At 42.1% G+C, this 18,725-nt stretch overlaps 1 protein-coding gene across 1 annotated transcript in view; it reads left to right on the top strand.

The window, feature by feature from the left end:
• Positions 1 to 17,784, top strand: part of LOC124145165 (ATP-dependent DNA helicase Q4-like) — a 436,547-nt gene extending 418,763 nt beyond the window's left edge. The window contains exons 17-21 of the mRNA XM_048397431.1: positions 627 to 757; positions 5,653 to 5,821; positions 14,302 to 14,488; positions 15,370 to 15,514; positions 17,290 to 17,784. Coding sequence (XP_048253388.1) covers positions 627 to 757; positions 5,653 to 5,821; positions 14,302 to 14,488; positions 15,370 to 15,514; positions 17,290 to 17,529 — 872 coding nt within the window. The 3' untranslated portion in view covers positions 17,530 to 17,784. The remainder of the gene's footprint in view (positions 1 to 626; positions 758 to 5,652; positions 5,822 to 14,301; positions 14,489 to 15,369; positions 15,515 to 17,289) is intronic.
• The last annotated feature ends 941 nt before the right edge of the window (positions 17,785 to 18,725 follow it).

The following is an 18,725-nucleotide window of genomic DNA, read 5'->3' as shown; positions in this document are numbered from 1 at the left end:
TTGAAAAATATGTGTTTTCAAAGACGAAGTGTTAGTCTACAATCTAGGTGACTCTATGGCATCTGTAAAACTGAGGCATTATCTCTGTGTGTGTAGGGGCATTAGTTGCTTGCTTGATATACATCATGACAAATCAGACAGACAAAGAAAGTTTTGAAAAGCTTGAATGAAACTTGGTCCGAACAAAGTGCCCTTAATTGCTATCAATTTTGGGTTGGAATAGGTCCCCAATAATCTGGGGGATTAATCAGTCTCAGTGACTTGATTGATTGTGTGACATTGAGCCTGCCGACTACGTGGTGCACTGATTATGATATCAATCAATTGGTATCGGGTCCTGATTATTTACAGACTGTCTTCATTTATCTGGAACATTGCGGAGTAAGAGATAAAACAACAAATAAGCCATAATCTTGAGGAGTCAATGTCTGTGTTGATCCATTATGTATTTCTAAATTAATATTTTCAATGAAACAGACTCAATGATTTACAGGATGTCATCATGGCATTAAACAACAAACAAACAGGAAAATATTTTAACGGAAGTGTAGTGAAGGCCGAAGACTTTGTTCAGTTTTGAATAAAACCTATTCCATTCACTCACTCACCCTGATCTTGCCGTGCAGGAATTGGCACCCTGCTGTGCTACCTTGAGCTGGTCCCCGAGAACTGTCTGGAGAACCTACAGCCGGTGTATGCCACGTGTAAGGTTCTGTGTTACGGAGGCCCACCACAGCTGCAGGCTGTGTCCAAGAAGGTGAGTACAGCAGCATGCAGATACCTACCTTACAGCAGCTTGCAGATACCTACCTTACATCAGCATGCAGATACCTACCTTACAGCAGCATGCAGATACCTACCTTACATCAGCATGCAGATACCTACCTTACAGCAGCATGCAGATACCTACCTTACAGCAGCATGCAGATACCTACCTTACAGCAGCATGCAGATACCTACCTTACATCAGCATGCAGATACCTACCTTACAGCAGCATGCAGATACCTACCTTACATCAGCATGCAGATACCTACCTTACAGCAGCATGCAGATACCTACCTTACAGCAGCATGCAGATACCTACCTTACAGCAGCATGCAGATACCTACCTTACAGCAGCATGCAGATACCTACCTTACAGCAGCATGCAGATACCTACCTTACATCAGCATGCAGATACCTACCTTACAGCAGCATGCAGATACCACCTTACAGCAGCATGCAGATACCTACCTTACAGCAGCATGCAGATACCACCTTACAGCAGCATGCAGATACCACCTTACAGCAGCATGCAGATACCACCTTACAGCAGCATGCAGATACCTACCTTACAGCAGCTTGCAGATACCTACCTTACAGCAGCATGCAGATACCACCTTACAGCAGCATGCAGATACCACCTTACAGCAGCATGCAGATACCTACCTTACAGCAGCTTGCAGATACCTACCTTACAGCAGCATGCAGATACCTACCTTACAGCAGCATGCAGATACCACCTTACAGCAGCATGCAGATACCTACCTTACAGCAGCATGCAGATACCTACCTTACAGCAGCATGCAGATACCACCTTACAGCAGCATGCAGATACCACCTTACAGCAGCATGCAGATACCTACCTTACAGCAGCATGCAGATACCTACCTTACAGAGGGACCATGCAGATACCACCTTACAGCAGCATGCAGATACCACCTTACAGCAGCATGCAGATACCACCTTACAGCAGCATGCAGATACCTACCTTACAGCAGCATGCAGATACCTACCTTACAGCAGCATGCAGATACCTACCTACCTTACAGCAGCATGCAGATACCTACCTTACAGCAGCATGCAGATACCTACCTTACAGCAGCATGCAGATACCTACCTTACAGCAGCATGCAGATACCTACCTTACAGCAGCATGCAGATACCTACCTTACAGCAGCATGCAGATACCTACCTTACAGCAGCATGCAGATACCTACCTTACATCAGCATGCAGATACCTACCTTACAGCAGCATGCAGATACCTACCTTACAGCAGCATGCAGATACCTACCTTACAGCAGCATGCAGATACCTACCTTACATCAGCATGCAGATACCTACCTTACAGCAGCATGCAGATACCTACCTTACATCAGCATGCAGATACCTACCTTACAGCAGCATGCAGATACCTACCTTACAGCAGCATGCAGATACCTACCTTACAGCAGCATGCAGATACCTACCTTACAGCAGCATGCAGATACCTACCTTACAGCAGCATGCAGATACCTACCTTACATCAGCATGCAGATACCTACCTTACAGCAGCATGCAGATACCACCTTACAGCAGCATGCAGATACCTACCTTACAGCAGCATGCAGATACCACCTTACAGCAGCATGCAGATACCACCTTACAGCAGCATGCAGATACCACCTTACAGCAGCATGCAGATACCTACCTTACAGCAGCTTGCAGATACCTACCTTACAGCAGCATGCAGATACCACCTTACAGCAGCATGCAGATACCACCTTACAGCAGCATGCAGATACCTACCTTACAGCAGCTTGCAGATACCTACCTTACAGCAGCATGCAGATACCTACCTTACAGCAGCATGCAGATACCACCTTACAGCAGCATGCAGATACCTACCTTACAGCAGCATGCAGATACCTACCTTACAGCAGCATGCAGATACCACCTTACAGCAGCATGCAGATACCACCTTACAGCAGCATGCAGATACCTACCTTACAGCAGCATGCAGATACCTACCTTACAGAGGGACCATGCAGATACCACCTTACAGCAGCATGCAGATACCACCTTACAGCAGCATGCAGATACCACCTTACAGCAGCATGCAGATACCTACCTTACAGCAGCATGCAGATACCTACCTTACAGCAGCATGCAGATACCTACCTACCTTACAGCAGCATGCAGATACCTACCTTACAGCAGCATGCAGATACCTACCTTACAGCAGCATGCAGATACCTACCTACCTTACAGCAGCATGCAGATACCTACCTACCTTACAGCAGCATGCAGATACCTACCTTACAGCAGCATGCAGATACCTACCTTACAGCAGCATGCAGATACCTACCTTACAGCAGCATGCAGATACCACCTTACAGCAGCATGCAGATACCTACCTTACAGCAGCATGCAGATACCTACCTACCTTACAGCAGCATGCAGATACCTACCTTACAGCAGCATGCAGATACCTACCTTACAGCAGCATGCAGATACCTACCTTACAGCAGCATGCAGATACCTACCTTACAGCAGCATGCAGATACCACCTTACAGCAGCATGCAGATACCACCTTACAGCAGCATGCAGATACCTACCTTACAGCAGCATGCAGATACCACCTTACAGCAGCATGCAGATACCACCTTACAGCAGCATGCAGATACCTACCTTACAGCAGCATGCAGATACCTACCTTACAGCAGCATGCAGATACCTACCTTACAGCAGCATGCAGATACCTACCTTACAGCAGCATGCAGATACCTACCTTACAGCAGCATGCAGATACCTACCTTACAGCAGCATGCAGATACCTACCTACCTTACAGCAGCATGCAGATACCTACCTTACAGCAGCATGCAGATACCTACCTTACAGCAGCATGCAGATACCTACCTTACAGCAGCATGCAGATACCTACCTTACAGCAGCATGCAGATACCTACCTTACAGCAGCATGCAGATACCTACCTTACAGCAGCATGCAGATACCTACCTTACAGCAGCATGCAGATACCTACCTTACAGCAGCATGCAGATACCTACCTTACAGCAGCATGCAGATACCTACCTTACAGCAGCATGCAGATACCTACCTTACAGCAGCATGCAGATACCTACCTTACAGCAGCATGCAGATACCTACCTTACAGCAGCATGCAGATACCTACCTTACAGCAGCATGCAGATACCTACCTTACAGCAGCATGCAGATACCTACCTACCTTACAGCAGCATGCAGATACCTACCTTACAGCAGCATGCAGATACCTACCTTACAGCAGCATGCAGATACCACCTTACAGCAGCATGCAGATACCTACCTACCTTACAGCAGCATGCAGATACCTACCTTACAGCAGCTTGCAGATACCTACCTTACAGCAGCATGCAGATACCTACCTTACAGCAGCATGCAGATACCTACCTTACAGCAGCATGCAGATACCTACCTTACAGCAGCATGCAGATACCACCTTACAGCAGCATGCAGATACCTACCTTACAGCAGCTTGCAGATACCTACCTTACAGCAGCATGCAGATACCTACCTTACAGCAGCATGCAGATACCTACCTTACAGCAGCATGCAGATACCACCTTACAGCAGCATGCAGATACCTACCTTACAGCAGCATTCAGATACCTACCTTACAGAGGGACCATGCAGTGGACCATGCTGTGGAGTTATTTCCATTACAGTACTAGGATCCAGGGTCCCATTCCTCAAAGTGATCTTAGCGCTAACTTTATCGTAAGTCTCTACTTTAACATAGGCTTACGATCATAGTGCTAAGATCGCTTTGAGGAACGGGGCCAAGGGTTTTACCTTGACTTACAAAAGTGCGGGTCCAGGAAGCTTAATAATTAATTTTAAGGGTCCCTGCAGGCAATATGAGGGTCCTGTAAAGTAATAAAATGGTATCATGTACTGTACATTTTGACAAATTCATCAGAACCTGGAATGAATCAAAGATCATGTGGACAGGGGCCATGATTGATGGATGAAATGACATCGATCACTGCGCTTTATGGGCTGTAGATACAATGTATATTTTTGTGAGTCCCAGGAGATGCATGTGTATTCTGTTTCTGCTTCCATTCTCTACATGTTTGTGTACTGGAGGCACACTTGTGCGGCTTGTAAAACCCTGAAGGATTCATTGTTTGTGGTTCGAATCCCAGATGTGTCTCTGTCTCACCGGATCATTGGTGGACCATTTACTACAGCAACTTGCCTTACTGAGATACTTTCCATTATAGTACAAGGATTCATTGTTTGTGGTTCGAATCCAGACTTGATTATGATCCTTAAATGTGGATCAAGTCTTTGTGGGGATTGAAATTATACCCAAAGTGGAGACTTAACTCAATCACCCACTTGAATGGGTCATGGCATAAAAGGCAACTCAAATGTTGTAAAAAGATTTCAGTGTATTCAAGAAGTTCATGGATACAATTAATTTAAACCGCAAACTGTCATCGAGTTCTCTTCCTGGACTATTCCACAAAGATATCTTAGCACAACTACCATCTTAGGTCAATGTTAAACTATGAATCCTGAACCACAAACTGTCATTTAGTTCTCTTCCTGGACCATTCCAAAAAGATATCTTAGCGTGATCATAAAACCCCTATGGTGAGTATTGAGTTAATGCTGCGCAGCATCATGCAACAAACTTGTTATGCAGTGATCCATTCATGTAATTTCCATTGTGATTTTGCCACTATTTACGCCCAGTAGAACAATGAAATCTGTTTCAGCAGATAATCAAGACTGCTTTTTATCTGGCGTTGACATTTTCACATATTGCGATCATCATAGCGCCAAGATCCCATTGGAATGGCCTTGTACTGTAACTATTGGAATATTTTGCCTGTTTCAGTGCCCCCCTGTGGCAGTGGCTATTGCCAGACAGAAGATGGAGGGCAAGTCCTTCTCCAACGCCAACAGTGTAGAGTTCCCTATTGTGGAGGTCAGCGACACCATGGGATGGGACTCAGGGCCGGTCAAGAGAGAGGTCAAGCTGCTGCAGTGGAACTGGGCTGGACAAGGTGACACTTTGGGATTTGGGGGTAAAACCTTCTCAGAAGGCAGGTCAGGATTCCTAACTTGGGAAGGGTGGGTGTGGAGGGAGGATGGACGTCATGACTGATGAAGATGGTGGAGAAGATGGTGGTAAAACGTGTTCAGAAGGCGAGTCAGGATTCCTAACTTGGGAAGGGTGGGTGTGGAGTGAGGATGGGCGTCATGACTGATGAAGATGCCCTAAGCTGTTGCTTTGTATACAGCTTCCAAAAATGAAATTATACTGACTTTGCCAACAGATGTACTTGATATTTGAAATTTATAGTAATGATTTAATAATAGCACCAGATGTTGGTATGTTCTGTGACATGAGTGAGCAGAATGTTTTAACACTGGAGTCTTGATTAATCCAGGTGTATGACAGTGACTAGTAAATAATTGAGTCAGGACAAGACAAACTAGTGGTTGATATTATGAACAACATGCTACTTAGTCATGGACAATAGAAGTTGTAGCAGGATCATGATGGATACATGGGGTTTAATGCGTTCCGCGTTAGGCTTTATACCACGAGCCAGACGCCAGAGGAATTTATCTGACCGACATATTTTAATCTGCTTTTAAAACAACTTCAGAATTGATAGAAAACAGCTGTTTGATTGAGCTGAGGTTAATTTGTGCTATGTCTCGTGACTTTCATTGACTCGGAAAAAGCATGGGGCATGTTGCTTTGAAGCGGGATTTACTATCCCACTGAGAAGTCCATGTGCAGCCTGTTTTCTTCGTGGCAGGGTATAAGAGATTTATTCTCACTCTCAAAAATTTATTTCTTATATTCTGACATGGAGGTATGGTAATCTCATTAATTTACTCTCTGTGTGAACATTTGATGACACCTCAAACAGGTCGTGTCAGGTGAACCCTTAGCTTACTTTGACAACATAATCTAAAGAAATGGAATTGTGGGTTCTTGGGGGAATCAGTTTCTAAAATGTTTTCTTCATTTCTTTACCATCTCTATTGGGAAATTTCAATGTTTGCAAAACAAAAACATCACAGAACAAAATTATCCCTTGATGCCACCCTCTTGGGTGTAGGAGCCATGGACGCTCAGAAACGATACGATGTATTAAATACCTACCACACTGAAATAGTGAAGCTTTACTTTTTGTATTTTGAACTCTCTGATTATGTTCGTTTTTTGAGGTGCAGAAATAAGATATGGTTGTGTGAATGCTTTGCTCATTTGTAATGAGAATTAGAATCCTGGACAAATATTGGCTGATGGGAGAGTTCACCTGATGTGACCTCATGGAGGTGTCCTCAGATCTCCATTCAGAGAGGTATCATGTCAGAGTAAAAGATCTTATTTTAATGAGATTGTCAACCAAATCACTGACACTGACTAACCAATTCATTTAAATGCCACTTATGACAAGCATAGGTTGCTGGGGACCAGTGCTAACACAGAATCTGATTGAGCATGCACTAAAGTTGAAAGTATGGACGTAACTGAGAAATGAATAACATAATGGATTTATGTTTAAAGGGAAGTTTGTGAAATGAAACTTTACATGGAAACAATATGGGTTCTGGTTCAGGCAAATTCAATCTCATGAAAATCAGACCTTATATAGTTCTCACTGCCGCTATTTCAAAATGAGGTTAATCTGTTTTAAGCAAATTGACTACAATAATTTTCATAGAGTGCAAATAAATTATTACCCTTTTTTATCACTCTCCTACCTTGTAGGATTTTGACTCTATTTCAGATGACTTTGTGACCTATATCCCACACTCAGAGTGAGAATGGTCATACATTCACTTGCAGTGTATAAAGTCAAAATGGCCGACTGATGAACAATGCAACAGGAGACATATTGTCAGTCAACATGTTGTTACCATATATGGATACCGAATTGAAGCCATATCGAATCAAGCCACGATGAAGTGATTCTAACATCCTGGTAATTGTAATTTTCCAAACCAATCAAGGCAAGACGTCATGCTGAACCAAACCACACAACATGATCGTGACTTGGTTCTGTGGGACTTCAACGTATCCGTGTATAGTATTCATTGCTGAGTTGATTACATCATTTCTAGTGTAAATCGTGTCATTCATACACTAGTGGACATCAGTTTCACGGCCATAAAACCAGTCTCTTTCACAATAGTTTATGCAACACTATTTATACCTTCATCAATTTTTTTAGATATTTTTTTCCATTTAATATTTAAAACTAAATTTATTAAATTATAATTGAATTGCAAGTGAACTAGATTTGTGCAACTATATATAGGCTGTTCCCTGCCTGAATTTAGAATTTAGACTTTCGATAAGTGAAAGTTGCCAGTAATCTCGATTTATCTCTGGTCACAAGTGGATGAAATGAAGTTCCAATAGTCAAACTCCAATAAGCAGTTGCCAACTATTTATGCATCCAACATTTTTATGCACAAAAATTTATTTTATATTACAAATACCAAAAAGCTTTTTAAATATATCCAGTTGTTTTTGTGGCAAATTACAAATTTTAAACATGAGTGAGTATATTTTGATGCACTCAGTTAAATGAATTTGTCTGCCTGTTTCTTTTGAATGTACATTTACTTTTAGCTCACTTGGACATCGTCAATGTGGGCTTATGTTGTGGGTGATTGCTGTCTGCCTGGTGGCAATGAGACTTCAATCTCTTCCTTTGCAAATCGACAGCCTCCAGGGACTAATGGTTGAGCATCTGCCCGGAGAGCGGAATGTCCGGGGTTTGATCCCCGGCAGCGTCATACTTGAAGACATTAAACAATGGTACTTGTTGTTACCCTGTTTGGCACTCGGCATTAAGGGGCTAACACTAGGACTGGTTGGCTCGGAGTCTGTATACTGTGCCTGTGTGGGTTTTTCATGTTACACTGCAGCATGGTATTTCAGTACGCTATCTCTCTAACCACGCACGCACGCTGCCTTAGACTATTCTAGTCTCACCCATTATCAACATTTGACCTCAATCACTCTAAGATCGCTCCCAGACTTCATAGCCAAGAATCAATCTACCATTATGGGACTGTTGGGCCATGGACACTGTACAATTCCTGCATTAGGACCAACAGAGGATCACCCAGACAGACTCTTATGTCCCATCAGAGCTCTCAAGTTCTATCTTGCGGCAACAGACCCACATAGACGCCATCGAAAGAGACTCTTCTTACCTTGTAAGACTAATTCAAACAAGGACATCACCAAGGCTACAATAGCAGGCTAGCTAAAAGCTACAGTTGCCTCAAGTTATACACAGGCTCAGAATTCCACGTCACGTCTCGGATCAAGCTCAGCTCACGAAATCAGAGAGCCCTAGCCAAGAGTCTTGCTTCATGGACATGTCTCAGGAGAGCAAGTAGTTTCTAACTGTCAATGGGCCTCACAAAACACCTTCTCCATCTTTTACTTGTGTGATGTGTCGCCAGACTTACAGGACATATGTTCCCTTGGTCTGGTTGTTGCAGAGCAAACTATCGTCTAGCAATAGTTTTACCTCTTCTATAAAGAAAAAGGGGGGGGATCAGACACCAGCAGTATCACCCTTGATTGTTCTGTCTATTAGGTGAAGGATGGATTAGTAGCACCTTGAATACCAACTGTCTCCATTAGACCGGACGTGACGTCAGCACCAGAAGCGTGACCCTTACCGGAGGTGACGTCAGCACCAGATATAGCCGAACAGGGTCCATCTAATCAGGAAATAACGTCTTGGGGTAGAAATAGACCTATAGAGACATCATTACATGGAAAAGGGGAAGTGACATACCGGAAGTGACGTCAGCACCAGATATAGCCGAACAGGGTCCATCTAATCAGGAAATAACGTCTTGGGGTAGAAATAGACCTAGAGAGACATCATTACATGGAAAAGGGGAAGTGACATACCGGAAGTGACGTCATCACCAGTATTAAGGTCACAAAATCCGAGATGAAGTTATTAAGCAGAAATAGATTAGAAATGACATCATTATCACAATCAAGATCAGCAAATGTCATGGTAATTTGAATGAAGATCTCACATATTTGACTGATTCTTGACACATTTCTGATTTTCAAGTCCTCAAGACAATCTGAAAGTTTTTGTCAGTGTGACTGAAGCCAAAATACAGGATTTATGGCAGAGATGTAATAGAGGTAGTGTTCTTAGAATTATTAACAATGATAACTATTGTTCTATAAATATATAATATGAAATGCAAAGATATGTTCAGTCATTATTGTTAGATACCAAATATGACATGCCAGCATTTGTGACTAACAATATTTATTTCATTTTTTTTATATTGTTTATTCAGTCTCCATATTGATCCAGGCCAACACCTGTTCCCTGTCTGCCTACATCAGACAAAGCACATGCAATATTCATGTTATCTTTATTGCTCTTGAACATTGGACACTGTTTTGAAAGCTACTTGGAATCTATTCCATGATGATTTCAATGCATGGAAATTATATTCACCTGCCATCATTTGGAATATACAGTATCTATTTTTGGTTCATTTATTATTAAATCCCCTTTTTTGATTCAAATCTACAGCTGTTTCCTTTATACTCCAATCATGCAAAAATCATGTATTCGTATAATCTCCATTGCCTTTTGGTATTGGAAACTCGTTTGACTTCTGTTTACGCGGATTATGCTCCTAGGTTTGTCAGCAATAGACCTGTATATTCAACAACGTGTAGACTGTCATACAGATCCAGAAACAAATATATTCAATACACCCCATGCAAGTCTATAATGTTTGGCAAGTCTAGATTACTGCAGTATCATCTGAAAATGAAGAAAGTCTCTGGGATCCTTTTTATTATGTTTTATAACTATAATTTGACAACTGTTGTTTTTGTTAAAATATGTTCATTTCAGAGACTAGATGTTAGTTGAAACAAAGTGGTAAAGGTCTAAGTGCTGCATCACTTTTAACCTCCTTCACACATCAAGCTGACATGCTGCGATATGAGTGGGACGATGTTCAAAGGAGGCGTTGAACTCACTATTGACATGCACTTGTTCTTGATAACACCAGCCCAGTCATCTAAGACGCCGTGATTGGCTGTGCAGAGTTGCGTCCCTTGGATATGCCATTAACCTATGATTGTGGGTTCGAATCCCGGTTCGCCTCGATAATGTTTCTAGGTTTGTCAGCACCATACCCGTGTTCGTGGGTTTCACCGAAGTGGTAAACGTCTGAGATCTGCATCACTTCGGGCTTTCCTCCAACATTAAGCTGGCACACCGTGATATTGCTAGAATATTGTTAAAAGCGGCAATAAACCCGACACACTCACTCTTGATAACACCTAGTTTCTCATCTTGTGTATTTACATCAGTCTTTTCTTGGAAAAATGGAATGAAATTACTGGAATATAATTTCCTGAAAAATATTTCAACTTCATTGACAGGTTGTACCCACTTTAAATAACCTGCATATGAATACCGAAAATTGTTGAATTTGTAATGTAGCTTTCTGACATCTTTGATGGAGATTACAAAGGTGTCTGCCGGTTGTATCCTTCCTTCGAATTGACCCAACAGTAATTGCCTTTGGTGTGACAAGCCAAGAAGTTGAGGAATTGATAGATGGTTCTTAAAAGCAAACCAAAGGCCTTTGACAGAATGAAGCTTTTGATAATCATTGTTATGTTGTGTTGTCATGGTGTTTGAGCTGAGATGAAGTTCTGCTTCTTTAATGTGTGTCAGGGTTGTTTAGGATACTGGTCGGTCACTGGGAATCTGTACCCTACAATTCCTGTCAGAAATATGTCCTGCCAAATCCTGCCAGGGCTGTCAGAGCTTAGAGCTAAACTTAGGACTGTCCTCTGAATTGACTTGTTAGTAGGAGTGTAACGTTGGTTGGTTGCTTGTTTAACGCCGCACTCAGCAATATTCCAGCTATATGACGGCGGTCTGTAAATAATCAAGTCTGGACCAAACAATCCAGTGATTGATATCATGAGCATCGATCCACACAATTGGGATCAATAACATGCATCAACCAAGTCAGCGAGCCTGACCACCTGATCCCGTTAGTCGCCTTTTACGACAAGCATAGTCGCCTTTTACGGCAAGCATGCTGAAGACCTATTCTAACCCGGATCTTCACGGGTCAGGAGTGTAGCGATTGATCCCATTATCAGTTAACCAGGTGTTTGCAAAAGGGTGAGCGTATCCTGCACCACCGGTGACACCTGTCACAAGTCAAATGTTCACTGGAGAAAAAAATATGGAATCATAGGACAAATCTAAACGGAATTGCATCAGACATCCGGAAGCCTTTGGGGCAAGATACACTAACCTTTTCGTGAACATGTGGTATCATCACTACACAGGGGCGGTCGGGTAGCCTAGTGGTTAAAGCGTTCGCTCGTCACGCCGAAGACCCTGGTTCGATTCCCGACATGGGTACAATGTGTGAAGCCCATTTCTGGTGTCCCCCGCCCTGATATTGCTGGAATATTGCTAAAAGCGTGTAAAACCATACTCAGTCAGTCAGTCATCACTACACAATATTGATTCATAAACACATTTGGAATTGTACAAATGGACTCTGCTCAGCACAGGTTTCTTAAGATCATGGAAATATTTTTTGTCGCTATTAAGGATGACATTCCTTGACATGACTGACATACCTGTCAAAGTGGCTATTACAATTTAATTATCAGGGTACAAATTCTTGAAACACATGCTTGTTGTAAGGGGAGACTAACAGGATCAGGTTGTCAGACTCACTGACTGGTTTGATGCATGTCTTTGTATCCCTATTGCATAGATATATCACTGGATATTGCTGAGTGCGGTGTTAAACAACAAACAAACAGTGAGTTTGAAAATGGATCATAAGTATTTTTCTTCATAGCACACTAAAATTCCCAAGAGGACACAGGCCTCAACATGTTTGCGAAAAATACTCTTGCAAAAATACATTTATCTCCCAGGTGATGGGAACTAAATGACCACTTTCTAACTGCGGGCGACTAACTGGATCAGGTGGTCAGGCTCGCTGACTTGGTTGATGCATGTCATCGTATACCAATTGCGTGGATCAATGCTCATAATGTCAATCACTGGATTGTCTGGTCCCGATTCGATTATTTACAGGCTGCCGTCAAATAGCTGGAATATTGCTGAGTGCGGCGCTTAACAAACAAACAAATTCAAGCTGCAATGAGAAGCTAATCTTCAAGTGACCACATTCATCGTCGGCATTCACTAGCTTGGATTTTGTTGTCTTCTGATGTCACAACTCACAAGTATAACTTTTCATGTTTCATTGAACAGCAGTCACAAAGTGATTTGATGCCATGCATGCATTTCAAGCCTTTAAAAAGTCGCTACTGTTTCTTACTGATATACTGAAACATTTGGGATCTTGAAGATTTTTTAGGATATTTTCCTTCTTGTTAAGACTAAGCACACAATTGCATAAAAATATCCCATAATATCTTCATGATCATTTTTGTTCAGCATACATTTGGTGAAATTCAACAGTATGTCTATTTGTTCATTCAACCAGAATTGGCAGCTGGGTGGTGTTCTTGATGCTTGTTTGTTCATGTGATCCATTTCACGTGCATTCAGAAAGTTTAAGGACAGTGTATCATCCTTTCGATATCATGATTTAGTTTCACACCGTTCAAAGGATGAAAACCTTTTCAATATCACTATATAGCAGTTGACTACACATGTGTTTTTTGTGAATGTGATGATGGAGTTATTGACCCTAAAACTGGTGTTTGAGGAGGGAGTATTACTGATAAAATAATGTTCACTGTCATTTTTTCAAATCATTACATTTAGAGTACAGATGGGTGGAGTCACAATGTTGCTCACTATGATTTGCATTATAAGGAATTTAGACTTTCAGACCTGTTATTTCAGAGGTTGCAATTCTCTCTGCAGAGTTGTGTCCCTCAGGTATGTCAGGATCCAGTGATCATGGTTCAATTCCGAGATGTGCCCTGATTATAACCCTTGGCTTGTCAGCATTAGGCTAAAAAAATATTCTTGGTTCTCAGGCACTGCCGACATCATCATAAAGTCTGCCCGTATGTTTCGTTATTATTTCCATTTTAAAAAAAATATAAAAATCACAATACTTATACACAATGCGATTCATTATAGCCCGCAGTTACTTCCCTTTACATGCACACTGCTTTAAAGTGCATATCTAGTTATGGTAATGACGGCAATAGGAGTTTGTATGCTTGTTTATGTAGGGAGGTTCTTCCCAGGTTGATGGAACACAACAGTTTATTTTGTTACTAGTTTGAACAAGCAAAAAAAACACTGCCAGCTTGCACTATATTTCATTGCCTGAGAACCTGTTCTTTTATTTTTTTAAGCCTTAAACTTCACTCCTACATGAAACAGACATGCCTAGATATAACAGAGTGTTCAAAGCAGCATTAAACTCATTGCACTCACTCACTCACTCATTTAAAAAAAATATTTCTTCCTGTTCCCAGGGGCTCAGATAACATCTAAGTCTGGTGTGCTGGTGGAGTTCTCAGAACTGGCGTTCCACCTGCGTTCCCCTGGTGATCTGAATCAGGAGGAAATGGATAACATTGTGGATTTTCTACACAAGAGAGTTACGCGTCAAGAAGGGACTGAACTCTACCAGCTCAATCTGCTTTACAACTCACTCAGAAGGTAAAAACGAATACCGGTACTGAAATCATTTGAAATTGCTTCTAGATTTGTCAGCAACATACCCATGCTCGTGGGTTTTATGAAAGAGGTGACATCTAAGACCTGCATCAATTTGGGCTGAGCCTCCCACATCAAACTGACATGCCATGAAATGGAATACTGTTTAAAGCAGCGTTAAACTCAACTCACTCACTCACTCACTCACTCACACATGGGTTTCATCAAAATGTCACTTTTGGTTTCCTCACATAATAAGATGCCATGCTATGATATAAGGTTGTTGGTATTTTTTTCCATGTTTTCCATCTCCACCAGCCCTGAATTTTCATTCTGATGTGAAAAAATAAAAAGATTTCTCATCTCAATTTTACCGCCACTGTGAAAATTTATGCCCTGATGTGATAAGAAAAATATCCTACAATTGCACACTGAAAAAACAGGTCAGTTTGATCTTTTTTCAGCTATATTTACTAAAAATTTGCTTCCAAAGGAAAGCGACTCGATCAACAACATAAATGAATTTGTGGGCTGTTGCAAGGTGTTCTTCACTTTAAAATTTCATAAAATAAGTAACACAATTCATGAAAAACATTTTTTTTTAAATTTTTTTTTTTTTTTTTAATTTCACCCTCCTGCTATTGTGCTGGTTGAGGCTGGTGATGAGAAACATAAAAAAAATAGGGATGGCCAAACTGAAGTACTCAGTGTCATGGCTGATTGCGTGCCATCGTAACCCAGCAGCGTTGGTCATTGCTCACAGTATCATCCACAGATATGTCTGGTACAGATGGTGATATTTATGGGCAATTTTGATCTAGTTGGAATATTGCTGATTGCGGCGTCAAACAACGTCAATTGACTTACTCTCTTGTTATGTACAGTTGTGCCCACAAGAGCTACTGGATGTGTGCGGACGAGGCCAACATTAACAAGAGTGACAAGCTCAGACAGTTGATGGAGAATTTCTTTGAGGATAAGAAGTCAGCACTGAGTAGGATGGAGGAAGAGGAATCCGAGTCTGACCAGGTAGGTCACAGGTTGAAGGTCAAAAGTCAGACAAGGTAGGTCACTGGTTGAAGGTGAGAAGTCGGACCGGGTAGGTCACAGGTTAAGGTCAGAAGTCAGACAAGGTAGGTCACTGGTTTAAGGTGAGAAGTCGGACCGGGTAGGTCACAGGTTGAAGTTCAGAAGTCAGACAAAGTAGGTCACAGGTTGAAGGTCAGAAGTCAGACAAGGTAGGTCACTGGTTAAAGGTAAGGAGTCTGACCAGGTAGGTTACAGGTTGAAGGTCAGAAGTTTGGGTAGGTCAAAGGGGGTAGGTCAAAGGTTGAAGGTCAGAATTCAGACCGTGTTGGTCACTGGTTTAAGGTCAGAAGTCGGACCGGGTAGATCACAGGTTGAAGATCAGAAGTCAGACAAGGTAGGTCACTGGTTAAAGATCAGAAGTCGGACCGGGTAGGTCACAGGTTGAAGGTCAGACGTCAGACAATGTCAAAGGGGGTAGGTCAAACGTTGAAAGTCAGAAGTCGGACCAGGTAGGTCACTGGTTAAAGGTCAGAAGTCTGACAAGGTAGGTCACTGGTTCAAGGTCAGAAGCCTGACCAGGTAGGCTACAGGTTCAAGGTCAGAAGTTTGGGTAGGTCAAAGGGTGATGGTAAGACATCAGCAGCATGTCAGATAGCTAGGTTAGAGGAAGGTCAAAGGTTGGAGTAAAAGTTCAAAAGGACATGAAATATTGGTATACGTGATGCTGACAGCAAAGTTAGAGTTCAGACTTCGAGGGAGATGCTGACATATGGCTTGCAAATAGCTCGTTCAAATGTTGGAAGTAAGGGCGCGACACCACGAGGTAGGAATACTGACGTTAGTCTTGTTGAAAGCAAAGTCAGTAATTAACATGATGAGAAAAAAGGCAATATTGATCAAGTTTAGTTCAGATTTTCAGAAGAATTAATGTATTAGGCAGGTAGGTGAAGGTTCAGGAATAGAAGCAGTCCATGAAGTCCTCCCCCAAGGTTGTAAGATGTAAGGTTACATGACCTAAACAAGTCATGACCTAAGTAGTGGAAGTCCCTTACACAGCATAAGTGTCATGACTACCAGTGAGGACGTACATGTCGAAAAACCCTGTGATGCCAAAAATTGCACAGTAATGTAAGCCTTGTTTTAGGAATAAGATGCAATTGATATGAAGTAGTTGATGGCTGGCTACCTTGAGAAGGAATGTGATTGAGATGAGGGATGCTGCTGTGGAAGGTGGAGGTCATTGTTCAGTTGACATTAGCTTTTGGTTACATGTGAAAGAGTAAGCCAGCTTCTGGGTTGTGTTTTGTATTAAAATTTGCAGACTCAATCAAACTAAGCCAGGTCTGAATTTTGGTTTGGTTTCTTTTTTTTTACATGATTTGAATAGTAAGTTTCCAGATTCTTAAGCCTCAATAGATTTGATATCAAAAGACAATCAGTAAGATTCTCTAAACACATCGGGGGCACAGGTGGCCCAATCGTCTAAGGCGCTGCGATTCACTTTGCAGAGTTGAGTCCCTTGCACACGCCAGAAACCTATGATTGTGGGATCGAATCCCGGTTCGCCCCGATTATGTTTCTAGGTTTGTCAGCACCATACCCATGCTTGTGGGATTCACCGAAGTGGTAAACTTCAGAGACCTGCATCACTTCGGGCTTTCCTCCAACATTAAGCTGACTCGCTGCAATATAACTGGAATACTGTTAAAAGCGGTGTAAAACCCAACTCACTCACTCTCTAAACACATGGTTAGTGTATTCCTATGTCTCTTCAGATCCTGTGTCCCCGAGATCTTGATCAGGTGATCGTGGATGCACGTCAGTTCATCACTTTGTATGGACAGGAGCACAACCTCACAGGGAGATCTATAGCCCGTGTGTTCCACGGAATTGGCAGCCCCTGTTTCCCCATCGCAACCTGGTGCCGCGTCCGAAGGTTCTGGAGGAGTCATCTGCATGTCAACTTCAACGTGTGTCTCAAAGCAGCTACCAGGGAACTTGTCAGGATGAGGTGATGACTGGATGTTCTGGAGGAGTCTTCTTCGCGTCAACAGCAACATGTCTCAAAACATCCACCAGGGAACTTGAACACTGCAAGTGGCTATTGGATTATTTTGAGATCTTTTAGAAACATCAGATTATACCTAATGTATGTATTTGAACATTTTAGTCATTAACATTCATTTTGGTTCTGTTAAAGTCTGCTTGTATGTCTGATAACTCAATGTATAAAAAGTTAAAACATTATCTAAATAAATATTTTTAAAGTTTCCATTTTCACTTTTATTTTTTTAGATCACATTAACATAAATAATTGTATTGTTTTCCTTGTGGCGCCACAAGGTCCAGTGTATATAAGCACAGGTAACAAGCCAATGTTAACACTGACATGGACCCGTGAAGGTCCGGGGTAGAATAGGTCTTCAGCAACCCATACTTGCCATAAAGGCGACTATGCTTGTCATAAGAGGCGACTAACGGGATATAGTGGTCAGACTCGCTGACTTGGTTTGCTATATGTCATTGTATCCCAATTGCGTGGATTGATGCTCATGATGTCAATGACTGGATTGTCTGGTCCAGACTCATTATTTACAGACCGCCGTCATATAGGTTGAATATTGCTGAGTGCGGCATTAAAAAACAAACAAACAAAATAACACTGACATGAGTAGCCAAACTTGAGGGTGTTTTTGGCTTCAGTGTCTGCTCAATACTGAAAGATGGTGTCTCTTGGCCACAGAAAATGGTCCCCAGTAGTATGAGTTGGGTTTTATGCCCCTTTGAACAATATTTTCAGTTATATCGCAGTGTGTCAGCTTGATGTGTGAGGAAAGAAAGAAAGATGCAGGTCTTAGGCTTTTACCAGTTTAGTCAAAACCATCAAACACTGGTATGGTGCTGACAAACCTAGAAACATGATCAGAATGTATCTTGGATTCAAACCCACAATCATAGGTTTCTGTATTGCCAAGGGGGTGCACATTGCATTGCCAAAGATGACTGGGCCTCCATCCCCTAATCTCATCCCCAGTAGCTGGATGTGGTAATGTGGACACCTAGCCAGATTGCCCCGGGCATCATATGCTGATGTAGAGAAGATTGAAGGGGGGGCACGTCACCCTACTATGAAGCATACTTATCATATTGAGGTGACCCATGAAGATTCCGGGGAAGAATAGGTCTTCAGCAACCCATGCTTGCCGTAAAA

The sequence above is a fragment of the Haliotis rufescens genome, unplaced genomic scaffold (assembly GCF_023055435.1).
Source record: "Haliotis rufescens isolate VD_foot unplaced genomic scaffold, xgHalRufe1.0.p SCAF_17, whole genome shotgun sequence".
NCBI lineage: Eukaryota > Metazoa > Mollusca > Gastropoda > Lepetellida > Haliotidae > Haliotis > Haliotis rufescens.
Note: the sequence above shows the minus strand (reverse complement) of the source record. Positions and strands in the feature narration are given on the sequence as shown.